Source organism: Piliocolobus tephrosceles, chromosome 1 (assembly GCF_002776525.5).
Source record: "Piliocolobus tephrosceles isolate RC106 chromosome 1, ASM277652v3, whole genome shotgun sequence".
Lineage (NCBI taxonomy): Eukaryota > Metazoa > Chordata > Mammalia > Primates > Cercopithecidae > Piliocolobus > Piliocolobus tephrosceles.
This window is the reverse complement of record NC_045434.1, coordinates 132,643,855-132,659,192: the sequence shown is the minus strand read 5'-3', so window position 1 is coordinate 132,659,192 and position 15,338 is coordinate 132,643,855. Positions and strand designations below refer to the sequence as shown.

General features: G+C 38.8%; 1 protein-coding gene across 2 annotated transcripts in view; it reads left to right on the top strand.

Annotated features, from left to right (window-relative positions):
- The window catches only part of LRRC8B (leucine rich repeat containing 8 VRAC subunit B), a 79,056-nt gene that overhangs the window by 53,524 nt on the left and 10,194 nt on the right, over positions 1-15,338 (top strand). For both annotated transcript variants that reach the window (XM_023207980.2, XM_023207972.2), the window contains exons 4-5: positions 7,122-7,218; positions 10,090-12,254. In XM_023207980.2, coding sequence (XP_023063748.1) covers positions 10,116-12,254 — 2,139 coding nt within the window. In that variant the 5' untranslated portion in view covers positions 7,122-7,218; positions 10,090-10,115. The remainder of the gene's footprint in view (positions 1-7,121; positions 7,219-10,089; positions 12,255-15,338) is intronic.

Below are 15,338 nucleotides of genomic sequence, written 5' to 3'. Positions count from 1 at the left end.
ACCTGACCTTTCTCTCTAGCTGCCTTTAACATTTTGCCTTTCACTTCAACCTTGGAGAATCTGTCGATTGTGTGTCTTGGGGATCATCTTCTTGTGAAGTATCTTACTGGGGTTCTCTGTACTTCCTGAATTTGAATGTTGGCCTCTCTAGCTAGATTTGGGAAGTTTTCATGGATGATATCCTGAAATATGTTTTCCAGGTTGGTTCCATTCTCCCCATCTCTTTCAGGTAAACCAATCAGCCATAGATTCAGTCTTTTTATATAATCCCATATTTCTTGGAGGCTTTGTTCATTCAGAAAGGCCATCCTTCAACTTTGAGATTATTTTGTCCACTTGGTCTCTGCTGTCTGCCTGTCATTTGAAAGGTGAGAGTGTGATTCAGAAGGGATTACATAGGCAGTGGGTTTTGTTCTACATAGTATGACTTGCTTACTGTGGTGTGGAGTGTGGTCAGGAAAATAGTCTTATAAACAGCAAAAGGTGATGGAGAAGGATTTGAGGTTGCCTTCTCTGTAAGAATTATCCAGCAACTCATGGCTTATGCTTGTGTTCATATTACAAGAATATGGCTGCAACTTCTTTTATTTTAAGTAGATTTTAGAAAATATGGTAGCTTACTAAAAACTTCAAAGAATTGGGAGATCTTTTCCTAAAGAGAAAAATGTTATCTACATTAAATATATGATGTATTCTATAACTGCCAGAAATAAGTGAAGCAATATTCCTTAAAGTTTAGAACAACTCAAATGTCGGCCGGGCACAGTGACTCACGCCTATAATCCCAGCACTTTGGGAGGCCAAGGTGGGTGGATCATGAGGTCAGGAGATAGAGACCATCCTGGTTAACACGGTGAAACCCCATCTCTACTAAAAATACAAAAAATTAGCTGGGCGTAGTGGTGGGCGCCTGTAGTCCCAGCTATGTGGGAAGCTGAGGCAGGAGAATGGCATGAACCCGGGAGGGGGAGGTTGCAGTGAGCCAAGATCACACCCTACACTCCAGCCTGGGTGGCAGAGCGAGACTCCATCAAAAAAAATAATAATAAAATAAAAGAACAACTCGGATGTCATTAGGATTTCTATAATTTTTCCCACAGTTTTAATTCACTCAGTAACTTTTTAATTTAATTTATTACTTACTATTTATAATTATTTATTTTATTTCATTTATTCAGTAACTTTCTCTGAGGGCTTCTGATGACTAGGGTAATTTTCCTAATGTTTAGAGTATTCATCAGATTATTTCCCAGACCCATTATCTTACTACAGCTTTGGGTCAGAAGCTCTGGAATGGCAGTTGTGTGTCTCTCTTCTCCTTTGGTTCTCTGTATTATTTTATGATGATGTCAGCTTCTTTCCTTGAATTCTGATTTTTGTGTTCCAGAAATACTGTGCTTCTCCTTTACCTCACTGACCCTGCTTCTGTATCCTTTTTCACTGTTCCTTATCTAATAAACCTTCCTTACCTATTTTATAGAGGGGACAGCAATTCTGTCCTTCACTCACTAAATTCTTTCTCTCAAATAATTCATTTCTGTGGCACTGACTACCACTTAAATGGTCATGACTTCCTACAGTGGGCTAAACATGGCTGCTAAGGCTTAGCAACTCACCCATCAAGAGGTGGAGTTGATTTCCCCACCCTTGGAATCTGGCTGGCTGTGGTAGGTTTTTTGATCAATAGAATGTGGCAGAAATGGTGTGGAATAATTTCCAAGGCTGGGCCTTAAGAGACTTGTAGCGTCTGCTTTTGTGTGCTTGAAACATTCCTTCTTAGATCTTAGTCTCTTGCTGTGAGGAAGCCTAATTAGCCATATAGAGGACTGGCAAGGCCTCTGGTCGACAGCCTAAGCTGGGCTCCCAGCCAGCAATCAGGAGAAGCACCAGTGTTGTGACGGAGGCACTTTGGGCCTTCTAAGTATTCTAGCGTTCCAGCCGACACCATGTGAACTGCCACATCATCCCATAGAATCATGAGAAATTATGAATTGTTAATTTACCCACTAAGTTTTGACTTGTTACACAGAATAAAGAATCAAAAAAAAAATTGGTACCTAGAAGTGAGATGCTGCCGTAACAAAAAATCTGTCATTTTGTCTTTGAGACCAGGTGTCAGTGAAGGCCTGAAGGGCAGTTAGAACTGTTGCTGTTGGAGGATGTCAAATGGTACCCTTGCTTTATATTGAGAAAAAAGTCAGCAAGACCATCACCTGCAGTAACATGGAACATGGAAAATGAACCTAATGAACTTGTGGATCTAGCTTAGGAGATTTTCCAGCAAAATATCAGAAGCTCTGAAGCTCTGAGTGACCCCTTTAACTCCTTTTTTAACTCCTTTTTTTTTTTTTTTTGATACTATGATCAAAATATTTCAAGAAAGAGACCAATTAAAGAAGAAACTATTTTGATTTTAAGCAGACTTTAGAGGAAGTATTTCCAATCCTAAATTTTCTCAGATTGTAAATCCAACTGTTTCTCATCCCCAGCTCTTCTACCCAGCGAAAGATACTCAAAGAAAGAAATGGCCTCAGATCCAAAGATCAGATCCAGAACATTACTGCCAGTAAAACTTGGTCTCAAGGTGAAAATAAAAGTAAAGGCGTAGCTGTAAGACCCTTTATTAAAACTTCAAAAAGATTGAAGGCAGTGCCTCATAGAACCTCTCAGCTAAATGGAAGGGCTTCTAATAATTTCAAGGGTCTTGTCCCACAGCTTTCTGGAACTGAGTTAGATGACAAGATCCTGGACTTTAAGCCTGAATTTGATGCCATAGTGGGATGAAGTTTTGGTGGGGGTGGGTCTTGAGAAAGTGTTAGTGTGCTTTGCATATAAGAGGAATGTAAATCATTTGTGTGGCCAGAGAATAGACTGTGGTGGATTAAGCATAACTGGAGACTCCTTGCCACTCCTCCTATTAAAAGGTAGAGTCCACTTCTCTTCCCCTTGAATCTGGACTGGACTTGTGACTCCTTTGGCCAGTAGATTTTGGTGGATGTGTCAGTGTGTAGCTTCAAGCCTATGCCTTACAAGAGCTATAGCTTTTACTTTTGTGCTTGGAATGTATTGTCTTAGAACCCACCCACCATGCTATGTGAGGACACTCAAAGAGCCACATGGAGTCTCACATGAAGGAGTTACCAGCCAGCAGTTAGCACCAGCTACCAGCCTAAGGAATGAGGACATTTTGTACCTTCCAACCATCTGGAAGGTGTGCCAGCCAACACTATGAAATGAAAGAACCTCCCACAGAATCTCAAGAAATAAAACCTTTTCTTAAGCCATTAAGGCTTGGAATATGCAGAACAGTTAGCAAAAACCCTCCCATCTCTATTGCTGCTGAGTTCTTGCCACTCCCTGGGAAAGGCTCTATCACCCTGAATACACCCTAAAAGTTTGAATGGTTGTGGGATCTTTTTCATTTTGTACATTTAATTGTTATATAAATATTTACTGTGCCCCATGTGCTAGAAACTGTGTAAGATACTATAATATCATAGGATCAAAATCTGAATCCACTTGACTCCTGCCTCTGCGTGGCCCTCTTTATCTGATGTTGCCATAGGTGGTACTGAATTTTAATTTCCCTTGACTATTTTATTCTTGGCTTTCTTTTTGAACATATTCTAAACTTTACCCTTATTATTTCTCACCCACATAATTGAAATAGCCTTTCAGCCACTCCCTTTGTTTCTAATCCCTCCTCCCACAATCCATCCTGCATATTCCATAGCTCAGTGATTCACTGTTCTACCGCTTCACATTTCTGAGACTCTGAAGGGTTCATGTGGAGATGGTATCTGTTACTTTGTAGTCTGCAGAGTGGAGAGAGCATCCTAGATATCTAGTGCAACTTCCAAGAAGACTTAAAAGATAGGCGCTTTTCTCAGATAACTTTATTGTCTATCTTGTAAGCTTTCTCCTCCTGGGGAGATTTGGGGAAAAAAAAATCTGGCCTCTCCTAGACCAATTGACTTGCTTTGTGGGAGTAAGGCCTGGGTTTAGGTTTCTTTTAAAAGTGCCCCAAGAGATTCTAAGGTGAAGCTGAGATTGAGAATCACTGTCTTAGATTTGTGATTCTTGAAAAGTGGTCCTTAGACCAGCAGCATCAACATGAACTAGGAATTTGTTAGCAATGTAGTTCTTGAGACCTACTTCCTACCTTATGAATTGGCCACTCTGAGGGATGGACTCATCATGTCATGTTTTAATAAGCTCCTGTGATTTTTATGTCCATTAATATTAGAGAACCACTATTAGAAAAATCTTTCTAGGTCTCAAAACTACAACTGAGTTTGGGAAGCGTGTTTGTTATTTGAAAATCACTGTACTAACAAGATCTGAAAGAACTGGAAAGGGACATAAGGAAACCGGTATATCAAATGTTACTGCTGGTGATCATTTAGGTACTTGAAAATGTTTAATGCGTGTCATGAAATCTCTCAAGAGTGGTTAAATGAGTTACTTAGCATAAAGAAAGGGGGCAAATTAATCAGAGATACTGATGCATTGTTTCCTGGAGAGAGAACTCAACAAAAGGTGAATTTAAATTTCAGTTAGATATATGTTAGTCCCAAAAAACATCTTAATGGGAAGTAGCACTAAACATTTTGAAGGGCTCTAAGGTGATTTTTAAATCAGTGTTCAATGAGAGTAATGTAGAGAACCACTTTTTGGAATTGTTCGGCTATAATCCCTGCCTGGGGTCAGAGACAGATCTTTGAAGTAGCCTCCAGTTCTCAGTATATAATGACACTAAATACCATCTAATCATCATTTGTTTATTTTTTTTCACTTGTTATTTTAGAAATGCTTTCAAAGTAAAATAAGGACTACTGGGAAGTACAGATGCCTAACTTGAATGTTGATTTTACAGTCTTAGAGACTTTGGAGTAAGATTGTCAAGTGAATTCATGTGTTTTGAAAAAGCTTTTATGACTTCTTAATGAGGTTTAAAAGCTGAAAGAATGGGATTAGAACTGTAAAATCCATTACTCTTAACATTTCTTTGGAATGATTTAGTGTGTTTGTATATTAGAAATAGAGATCTTATTTGGATTGAGTCACCATTGTTTACTAAAATATGGTCTGGAAACAATTTCCTGGACAGACAGTATTAAATGGCATAATGACAAAGGATAGCTATGCTTAAACTCTCTAGTTAAGCACTTCATAGGAAAATTAGCATCATTTTATGTATAGGAATGCTGAGATGTTTTATATATACTTAAATCCAGATGCTGTATATTTAAATATTAAGTTTTAGTTCAGTAGAAAATATTTAGTAGGAAAATGTTTAGCTGAGAAAGTAGATTGTATGTAATGGAAGACATCACAGAAAACTAGATTTACATCCTTATTCAAAAGATTATAATAGAACCCAGTTATAATGCAGATATTGGGTGAGTTGGGAAAGAGCGATAATTAGCTTTTTCTTCAGCTTTTGAGAGACCTAAGACTGTTAATTGGATTGACTGAGATCATGTCGTCTGGTGTGCATAAGGTTGAGATTTGAGTCTGAGGACCTAGGTTCCAGTTGCGACTTTATTTCTTGCAGGTTTTGTCACCTTGGGCAAGGTAAATTCTTTGAGCCTGCCTTAATTTCTATGCATATAAACATAAAGAGTAATACTATTTATTTCAGTGGCTTGTTTTAAGTATAAAACAAACTAATGTAAATGAGACATGCTTTGAAGGTAGAAAAACAGATGTTAAATTATTAATAAAGTAGAAAGTGTATTTCTGATATTTAAAGAGAACTGTATTGTGTAAGAAGAATCATGGCTGAGTAGCATTTTTGAATTATGCAATAAATTCTTTTCTGGCATGTTACAAATGCAGCTGCTGTGAAAGAATATGTAAAATGTTTCACACATCAGATGTCTTTATCATGCTCAGTGCACATAAATGCAGTCATGTGATATATGTTGTAAGACTTTTATAAAGTCTTGTGAATTGTGAATGAGAAATTCTTACTCCAGTGGTGCCATGTAATTATGAATTAGTATACAGCTAGGTTCTTATACATACTAACTGTGCTTTCTAACCTTCAAAACAATTTGATGCTGGATGCTGACTAATTGTAAAATAGGCTTTGCACATGACTTGGTAAACCCAAAGTAAGTTTCGGACATGCCCAGCTTTTTGATATTTGAAATGACAAGCTTACAAGATTATTGCTAAAAGTATCTTAAATAAAATTTGGGGTCAGTACTCTTAGGAGTATTTGAAGTACTTTTTAAAACAGATTGTATAATATAAAACTTCCCTAGAAACTTTTTTTTGAGGTTTCATAGGCACTAAAATACATAATTTTTACATTCAATTAACAACAAATTCTAGCATTTTACAATTTTTCTCACAGTTCAAATTATCAATATATATGTAATTTAGCTATCACAAATTATTGAACTATAAATGTTACAAATGGGTTTGTTAACCTCTAAATTAAACAAATATAAAGCCTAAGTATGTTTAATAATAACATAATTTCCAGTAATTTCAGCCATATTTCTGAGCTGTATCTGGAAAAGTGTATTAACTTGTCACTTTTTCTAATGATATTGGTAGGCTAAATTTTAGGAGCACTGAAACTTATTTGGATAGATGTTTGGTTTCAAATATGGGTACAGAAATCACTTGGTGTGACAAGCCATCTGAAAAATGCAAATAAGAACAACTGTGTATGAGAAATGAGTGAGAGAAATTAACATATGTCGACTACTTAGAAAAGCTAAGTGTTCATCTAAGTGTTGTAGATACAGAATTTTAAAATATGTTGTGTTTAAATTTCTGAAGGAACTTCCCTGTAATTGAAAAGAAGTTCAGGGAGTGAGTATGGTTTAATGAATGTGAGTGGGGCCCTGTAGATACAACTTTGCCAGAATGTGCCCCAGTGTGAAAAGTAAACTGACCTGTGAAAATCTAAGCCAGGCACAGTGGCTCACACCTGTAATCCCAGCATTTGAGAGGCCAAGGTAGAAGGATTGCTTGAGGCCAGGAGTATGAAAATCTATTTGCCATATCATGTCTTATGACAGAGAGGGTTTCTGGAGACAGTATCTCCAGTTTGTTTGTTTGAATGACTATAGCTATTTTAAGATATTTATGTTTTCTCATAGAATGAAGACAAACACAGAGATGGTGTGTCTAAGAAACTTCAAAAGGTGTAGACCTCCTGACTGAAGCATATTGATTTATTTAATTTTTTTCATTATAGTAAGTATAAATATTTAAAATACATTATTTTGGTCAATGTTGACTTGTATTTTTATTGACTAAATATTCACTCTCTGTCAAATATCCTTATCATTGTTGGAGCTACTGTTGTTTTCATTCTTCTACAATTTCAGTTGCATATCTTAAATGAATTTAATTCTCAGGACCTTTGAGAGGACAAATGAAACTTGAATTTAGAGCTGAAAGAACAGTTTGAAATTATCTGCTTCACTCTTTTTATCCATTACAAGAAATTCTTTTGCAACTTCCCTGATGGATGGTCATTTTATTTATCAAGATTCTGCTCAGGACATAGAGCTGAACTATTTCACAGAGCAGCCAGTTCGATGACTTTCCACCACAGATTGAATCAAAATGTAATTTTCTAAAGCTTCCACATTTGTTCTACCTTGGGATTTGTTCTACCTTGGGAACAAATCCACTATTCTTTCACCTGTGAGGTTGTTGCGCAAAAATGTAAAGATAAATTCTCAGGCTCACCTAGTCATCTATTATCTCAGCTGAATTTCATCAATTGCCTGTATTCCTCTGTAGGAAATGGTTTGGAAACAATAGCTCCTGGTTGGTTTTTTGCCCATTTTATCTTTAACCTGTAACTGAGCATTGGGTTTCAGTATTGTGATCTCACCAGGCAGGTACAGGAGAACTGCAGCTCCTTTATCTGGGTTCACCTATTAATATAGCCAGAATTTATAATCAATATTTCAACATAACAACTATCACATGACTAGCTGAAAGTATGCATACATGTCAACTAAAATCCTAAAGTATTTTTCACATGTTCTTTCTTTCATCCAGCAGTGTCTCTTTCTCTTTGCCTCATGTATGCCTCTCATTTTAGTTTCTGTCTTACCTCAACACACAATTATGTAAGGCAGAGAGGTGAGGCAGAATGAGAAGAGTTGAGAGTTAGAAATAGACCCACTTTGCTGGAGTGAAGGAGAGAAGCCCTGAAGAGTTATATAATCCACCTGTAAGTCCTAGGAGGAAGGTGAATCCATATAATATAATGTGATGCCCAGAGAGGACACAAGCAGAAAGTAGTGCTCCAGTCCAGCAATTAAACTCAGAAATTGTAGAATGCCCTAACATGTACAAGAGCATGAAGCTGTAGGGTTCAGGGTCAGATGGTCAGGAATATGCTGAGGATGAGACTTATTAACAGGGAGCAGGGACTCTGTAATGGGACTCTAAGGTTCAAGGCAGGATACCAGATCGCAGAAAGAGGGCAAATGAGAGTAAAAAAGTCTTCCTGGCTGGGCACGGTGGCTCAAGCCTGTAATCTCAGCTCTTTGGGAGGCCCAGGCGGGCAGATCACAAGGTCAGGAGTTCAAGACCAGCCTGGCCAACATGGTGAAAGCCCATCTCTACTAAAAAGACACAAAAATTAGCCGGACATGGTGGCATGCACCTGTAGTCCCAGCTGCTCAGGAGGCTGAGGCAGGAGAATTGCTTGGACCTGGGAGGCAGAGGTTTCAGTGAGCTGAGATTGTGCCACTAGAGTCCATGTCAAAAAAAAAAAAAAAAGTCTTCCTTGGGGATGCTACTAATACTAGGGTGTCTAGAGAGAAACTCAGGCCCAGAATAGATGATAAGACTCCAGACTCAAGAAAATCCAGGAGAAGCCCTTGGAAATAGGTTAGAGCTGGACTACCAGCAAGGGAGGACCATGCTACCATTACTATTTTTCTTCTTTTTCTTAGCAGATATTTTCTAAGACCCACATATTTCCTTTTACCTTACTCTGTGCTATCTTATAGATGATCTGGATTTTACTGATTAGCAATTTTTGAAACAATTGATGTATGTAAGACTCAACATAGAAATTCTCAGGAATGTTGTCTTAATACTTTTCAGTATGAAAATACAAGATAATCTTGTTTTCCTGAAGACAAAAATAATTTAATAATGGAATATACCTTATTCGTTTATCTTTTTAGTACTTTGCCATCACAACATTAAACATGAGAGGGAGTTCCCGTGATTGAGTATTCTAGCAGAGCTTTTCTTCCTTATTCTTTTTTAAGCCATAACTTTTAAATACTTCCCAAGTTTTAAATACTCAAAGTTTTTTAATACTCATGTACTTAAATTACAAAGTGAAAGCTTGTGTGGAAAGGAGATAATACATTCAGTGACAGGTTGTTTTGGGCATAGAATTGTAGACCCCTCTAAGCCTAAGGGGTAATTTTACAAAGCAGAGCTTGCTTAAAAGAGGCTCCTTGTGGTGACTAAAACAACTCTCGGGCTATAAGTGATGCTTCAGACATGGGAGAAGGTGTGGAAAGGAGCTTACTCAGACGTTTTGGAAGGTACAATGTGACCACTGGAAATTAGGTGGCTGGCTATGGTGGCTCATAGTTGTAATCCCAGCACTTTCAGAGGCCAAGCAGGGAGGATCACTTGAGGGCAAGAGTCTAAGGCCTGTGAGACCCTGTCAAAAAAAGAAAGAAAGAAAGAAAGAGAGAAAGAGAGAGGGGGTAGAGGAAGGAGCGTAGGAGCAAGTTTTTCAAATGTCAGTTGAAGACAGATTGACTCCTGGTTTTTAGTAGCCTAGCCTGGAGTTGAGAGCCAAGACGTAATGAGATAATTACCTCAAGAGCTCCCCCTACATTTCTTTCTAGTCACTATCACTGAACGGTCCTCCATCTAAGAGACTATGGCTCAAAGTTGGATGGCCTATCGTTTCAAATGAAACCAGAAGACTTACGTGCCCCTTGATCAGCTCTCCCTTTTAGGTTTGACCCCGGAGCTAAATCCTACTTGGGAAGGAGGGCATGTGTGTAAGAGCATTAAAGTGAAATGCTTATTTGAGTACTTGCTTCAGTAGTGTTTATTTTCCTCTTCCAGTTTCTGTCCTCCTACAAGGGAAAGTCATGATTACACTAACTGAGCTAAAATGCTTAGCAGATGCCCAGTCATCTTATCACATCTTAAAACCATGGTGGGATGTCTTCTGGTATTACATCACACTGATCATGCTGCTGGTGGCCGTGCTGGCCGGAGCTCTCCAGCTGACGCAGAGCAGGGTTCTGTGCTGTCTTCCATGCAAAGTGGAATTTGACAATCACTGTGCCGTGCCTTGGGACATCCTGAAAGCCAGCATGAACACATCCTCTAATCCTGGGACACCGCTTCCACTCCCCCTCCGAATCCAGAATGACCTCCACCGACAGCAGTACTCCTACATCGATGCCGTCTGTTACGAGAAACAGCTCCATTGGTTTGCAAAGTTTTTTCCCTACTTGGTGCTCTTGCACACGCTCATCTTTGCAGCCTGTAGCAACTTTTGGCTTCACTACCCCAGTACCAGTTCCAGGCTCGAGCATTTTGTGGCCATCCTTCACAAATGCTTCGATTCTCCATGGACCACCCGCGCCCTGTCAGAAACAGTGGCCGAGCAGTCAGTGAGGCCTCTGAAACTCTCCAAGTCCAAGATTTTGCTTTCGTCCTCAGGGTGTTCAGCTGACATAGATTCTAGCAAACAGTCATTGCCCTACCCACAGCCAGGTTTGGAGTCAGCTGGCATAGAAAGCCCAACTTCCAGTGTCCTGGACAAGAAGGAGGGTGAACAGGCCAAAGCCATCTTTGAAAAAGTGAGAAGATTCCGCATGCACGTGGAGCAGAAGGACATCATTTATAGAGTATATCTGAAACAGATAATAGTCAAAGTCATTTTGTTTGTGCTCATCATAACTTATGTTCCATATTTTTTAACCTACATCACTCTTGAAATCGACTGTTCAGTTGATGTGCAGGCTTTTACAGGATACAAGCGCTACCAGTGTGTCTATTCCTTGGCAGAAATCTTTAAGGTCCTGGCTTCATTTTATGTCATTTTGGTTATACTTTATGGTCTGACCTCTTCCTACAGCCTGTGGTGGATGCTGAGGAGTTCCCTGAAGCAATATTCCTTTGAGGCGTTAAGAGAAAAAAGCAACTACAGTGACATCCCTGATGTCAAGAATGACTTTGCCTTCATCCTTCATCTGGCTGATCAGTATGATCCTCTTTATTCCAAACGCTTCTCCATATTCCTGTCAGAGGTCAGTGAGAACAAACTGAAACAGATCAACCTCAATAATGAATGGACAGTTGAGAAACTGAAAAGTAAGCTTGTGAAAAATGCCCAGGACAAGATAGAGCTGCATCTTTTTATGCTCAATGGTCTTCCAGACAATGTCTTTGAGTTAACTGAAATGGAAGTGCTAAGCCTGGAGCTTATCCCAGAGGTGAAGCTGCCCTCTGCAGTCTCACAGCTGGTCAACCTCAAGGAGCTTCGTGTGTACCATTCATCTCTGGTCGTAGACCATCCTGCGCTGGCCTTTCTAGAGGAGAATTTAAAAATCCTCCGCCTGAAATTTACTGAAATGGGAAAAATTCCACGCTGGGTATTTCACCTCAAGAATCTCAAGGAACTTTATCTTTCAGGCTGTGTTCTCCCTGAACAGTTGAGTACTATGCAGTTGGAGGGCTTTCAGGACTTAAAAAATCTGAGGACCCTCTACTTGAAGAGCAGCCTCTCCCGGATCCCACAGGTTGTTACAGACCTCCTGCCTTCACTGCAGAAACTGTCCCTTGATAACGAGGGAAGCAAACTGGTTGTGTTGAACAACTTGAAAAAGATGGTCAATCTGAAAAGCCTAGAACTGATCAGCTGTGACCTGGAACGCATTCCACACTCCATTTTCAGCCTGAATAATTTGCATGAGTTAGACCTAAGGGAAAACAACCTTAAAACTGTAGAAGAGATCATTAGCTTTCAGCATCTTCAGAATCTTTCCTGCTTAAAGTTATGGCACAATAACATTGCTTATATTCCTGCACAGATTGGGGCATTATCTAACCTCGAGCAGCTCTCTTTGGACCATAATAATATTGAGAATCTGCCCTTGCAGCTTTTCCTATGCACCAAACTACATTATTTGGATCTAAGCTATAACCACTTGACCTTCATTCCAGAAGAAATCCAGTATCTGAGTAATTTGCAGTACTTTGCTGTGACCAACAACAATGTAAGTAAATCCATTCCTTCTTTTGTTCAGTATCTGCCGCACTTGTAGTGTGTCACATAGGGCAAGCAAACACACTTCAAATCATGCTATGTGTTCTCAAGCCAAGCCCAATCTGATCTTGTATAAATTACCAAAACACTGAGCATCCATTTTTAATCTAACTTACAAGTCGTCATGGAGATTTTATGAAAAAACATATAAGCAGTTGGCACAATTCCGGGCACATAATAGTTGCTCAGCAAATGTTTTTCTCTTTGTGTTTTTTTTCCCCCCCAATTTTCTACATAAACATCACAAAGTATTTTAAACTATTTAATTCGTTATGGTAGAGCTTACTTTTTGTTTTATGAAGGTTTTAGGTATTAAGGAGTTTGGTAAAACTTTTCTGCTTTCCAAATCTGTCATAATAAAATAACTTCTTATTTTAAAATGCTGGAATTATGAATTATTCATAAATCCTTTCTGTGATGTGGTGAAAAAGATTTGAAATCTGCATGCATGTCTAGAAAGATGATTCAAAATGAAAGGCCTGCCTCCATAATGCAACACTACGGCTTCTTAGAAGCTTTTTCCAGGATCCATACTTTAGAATGAACCATAATTTGCAATAGTAAAGCCAAGTTAAGGAAAACTTAACTTTACCAAAACATGAAAAAACAAAATAAATGAGTAGTTTCCTAGGTTAAGATATGGAGGAGGAGGAAAAAGGAAAAATTCATGGTAGTCTAAAGGTAAGAGAGTGAGGCTAATGTCCATTTTGGAAGAAAGAGGGAAAACCTGGTCAGAAATCAAATCTACCAAAGGATGAAACTGACATTCCTCTACTTGAAAATGGGTATTCCACCACACTTCAAAATATATTATCCAAAAATTAGCTGGGCGTGGTGGTGGGCGCCTGAAGTCCCAGCTACTCAGGAGTCTGAGGCAGGAGAATCGCTTGAACCCGGGAGGCGGAGGTTGCAGTGAGCCGAGATTCCGCCACTGCACTCAAGCCTGGTGACAGAGCGAGACTCTGTCTCAAAAAAAAGAAAAGAAAAAGAAAATCTATTATCTTTTAGACTTTTTGTAGTTCATACGTCATGGTAAATATAGTTACGAGCATCGTGTTGGCTAATAAACATATTAATTATACATTATTTTTGAAAACCATGAGTGTTAGAGAAATACCAGAAAATTGGGGGGGTGAGAGCAAAATTCATGCTGATTTTTAGAACTCTGTGACTTTATTCATATATAAAATGAGCGAGTCCATTGTTAGACAAATGAGACGTCTTCAGATCTTAAAAGTTTGTGAGATTTTAAAACTACATTAGGATTGACCTAGATTAACAGTGTGCATCAGAATTCCCCAAAGAGCTTGCTGAAACACAGATTCCTGAGCCCCGCTCCCAGGGTTTCCAATTCAGTAGGCCGGATGTAGGACCCAAGAGTCTGCATTTCTAAAACGTCCCCAGGTAGAGCTGATGATGCTGGCCTAGTGATGCATTCTGCAAATCACAGGTCTAGAAGTGTATCAGTGCCATTTAATTAGGCAGCTGATTAATATTAATATTTTGCTCACATTTTTTTCATTGTTAAATTTGTAATAAAAATATAAATAATATTTTTAATTATTTAAATTAAAAATAATAATTTAATTTAATTGGTTCCACTAAGCAGTTACAGACAGTCAAATCACTTTTAAAAATGGATTTTTGAAAGTCGCAGCTTATTCAGTTGTTAGCTGGCCATGCATTATTTAAATGTATGAGCAGGTGAATGTTTTCACCGAGTTAATGTAATAAAGAAACCTTAAGACCCTTAGTACTTTTGACACCAAGTTAATGGAATGGAATCCTGGACCATATCTGAAAGAATAAGTGTGAATATCAGACACATGCTTTCTTGAATAAGAAAGGATACTTTGTACCACAAGAAAAGCCTTATGCTGAAAATACTTTATAACCAAAATGGAATGGTATCTTTTTGAGTGGGTTGTCCCAGAAATCTGAGAAAAAGTAGTTGCTGAGCATCTTTGGAGCCAAAATGATGAACATGACATCTTTGGTGAACTTAGAGTCAAAGAAGCACTGTGCAGAGACTATGTAACAACGATATAAATAAACTAAAACTCATCAGAGGACAGCCACCAGGAAGATGAAAACTCTGATGGAATACTTCAGCCTCATGATGGGAAGTACAGGTGGGAGGGGAGAATTGTCCACAATATTGGTCTTCAGATATTTGAAAAATTTACATGGAGAGTAAAACTTGCTGGGAATAACTACAGTGTTAGAACTTAGGGCAAGTGGAGAGAACTAGGGCCAGCAGGGGAAGATTTCTCATCTTTCCCATATAGCATCCAAAGATTGAATGAACATTTGAGGAGGGAAAAGTCATTTTCTTATTAATAAAACTCTCCAGACAGGGACTGCCAGATACTCAGCAGGAGGGTTGTTAAAGGGCATCAGGAATTCATGTTTCATGTGGGGATTTAACTAATTTCAAGATTATTTCCAACCTTGAGAGTCTCATGATTCTGAGTTGGACCAAAATATTGAACCATGAGGTCAGGAGTTCGAGACCAGCCTGGCCAATATGGTGAAACTCCATCTCTATTAAAAATAAAAAAATTAGCTGAACATGGTGGCACGTGCCTGTAGTCCCAGCTGCTCAGGAGGCTGAGGCAGAAGAATCGCTTGAACCCGGGAGGCAGAAGTTGCAGTGAGCCGAGATCGCACCACTGCACTCTAGCCTGGGCGACAGAGCAAGACTCCATCTCAAAAAAGGAAAAAAAGAAAATATCACACTGGCTGCATACATAGTTAGATATGCATATACTCAGAAATTCAAGCCAATTAATCCATGTGGAATGGCAGTTGATAAAGATTCCTATAGGATGCATTTTAAACGTCTGATCTCAAGACTTGGGCAGTGTATCAGGTTTATAGGTGGAGGCAACAAATACTACTTCTTAAGCAGAAAAGACATTAGTTGAAAGGATATTAGGTATCTCATATTACCACTGAAAAGACTGCAAAACCAAGCTTGGAAAACAGGCACAAAGTAAAACAGCAGTGAGGACTGTAGCCAGAATCATAGTGG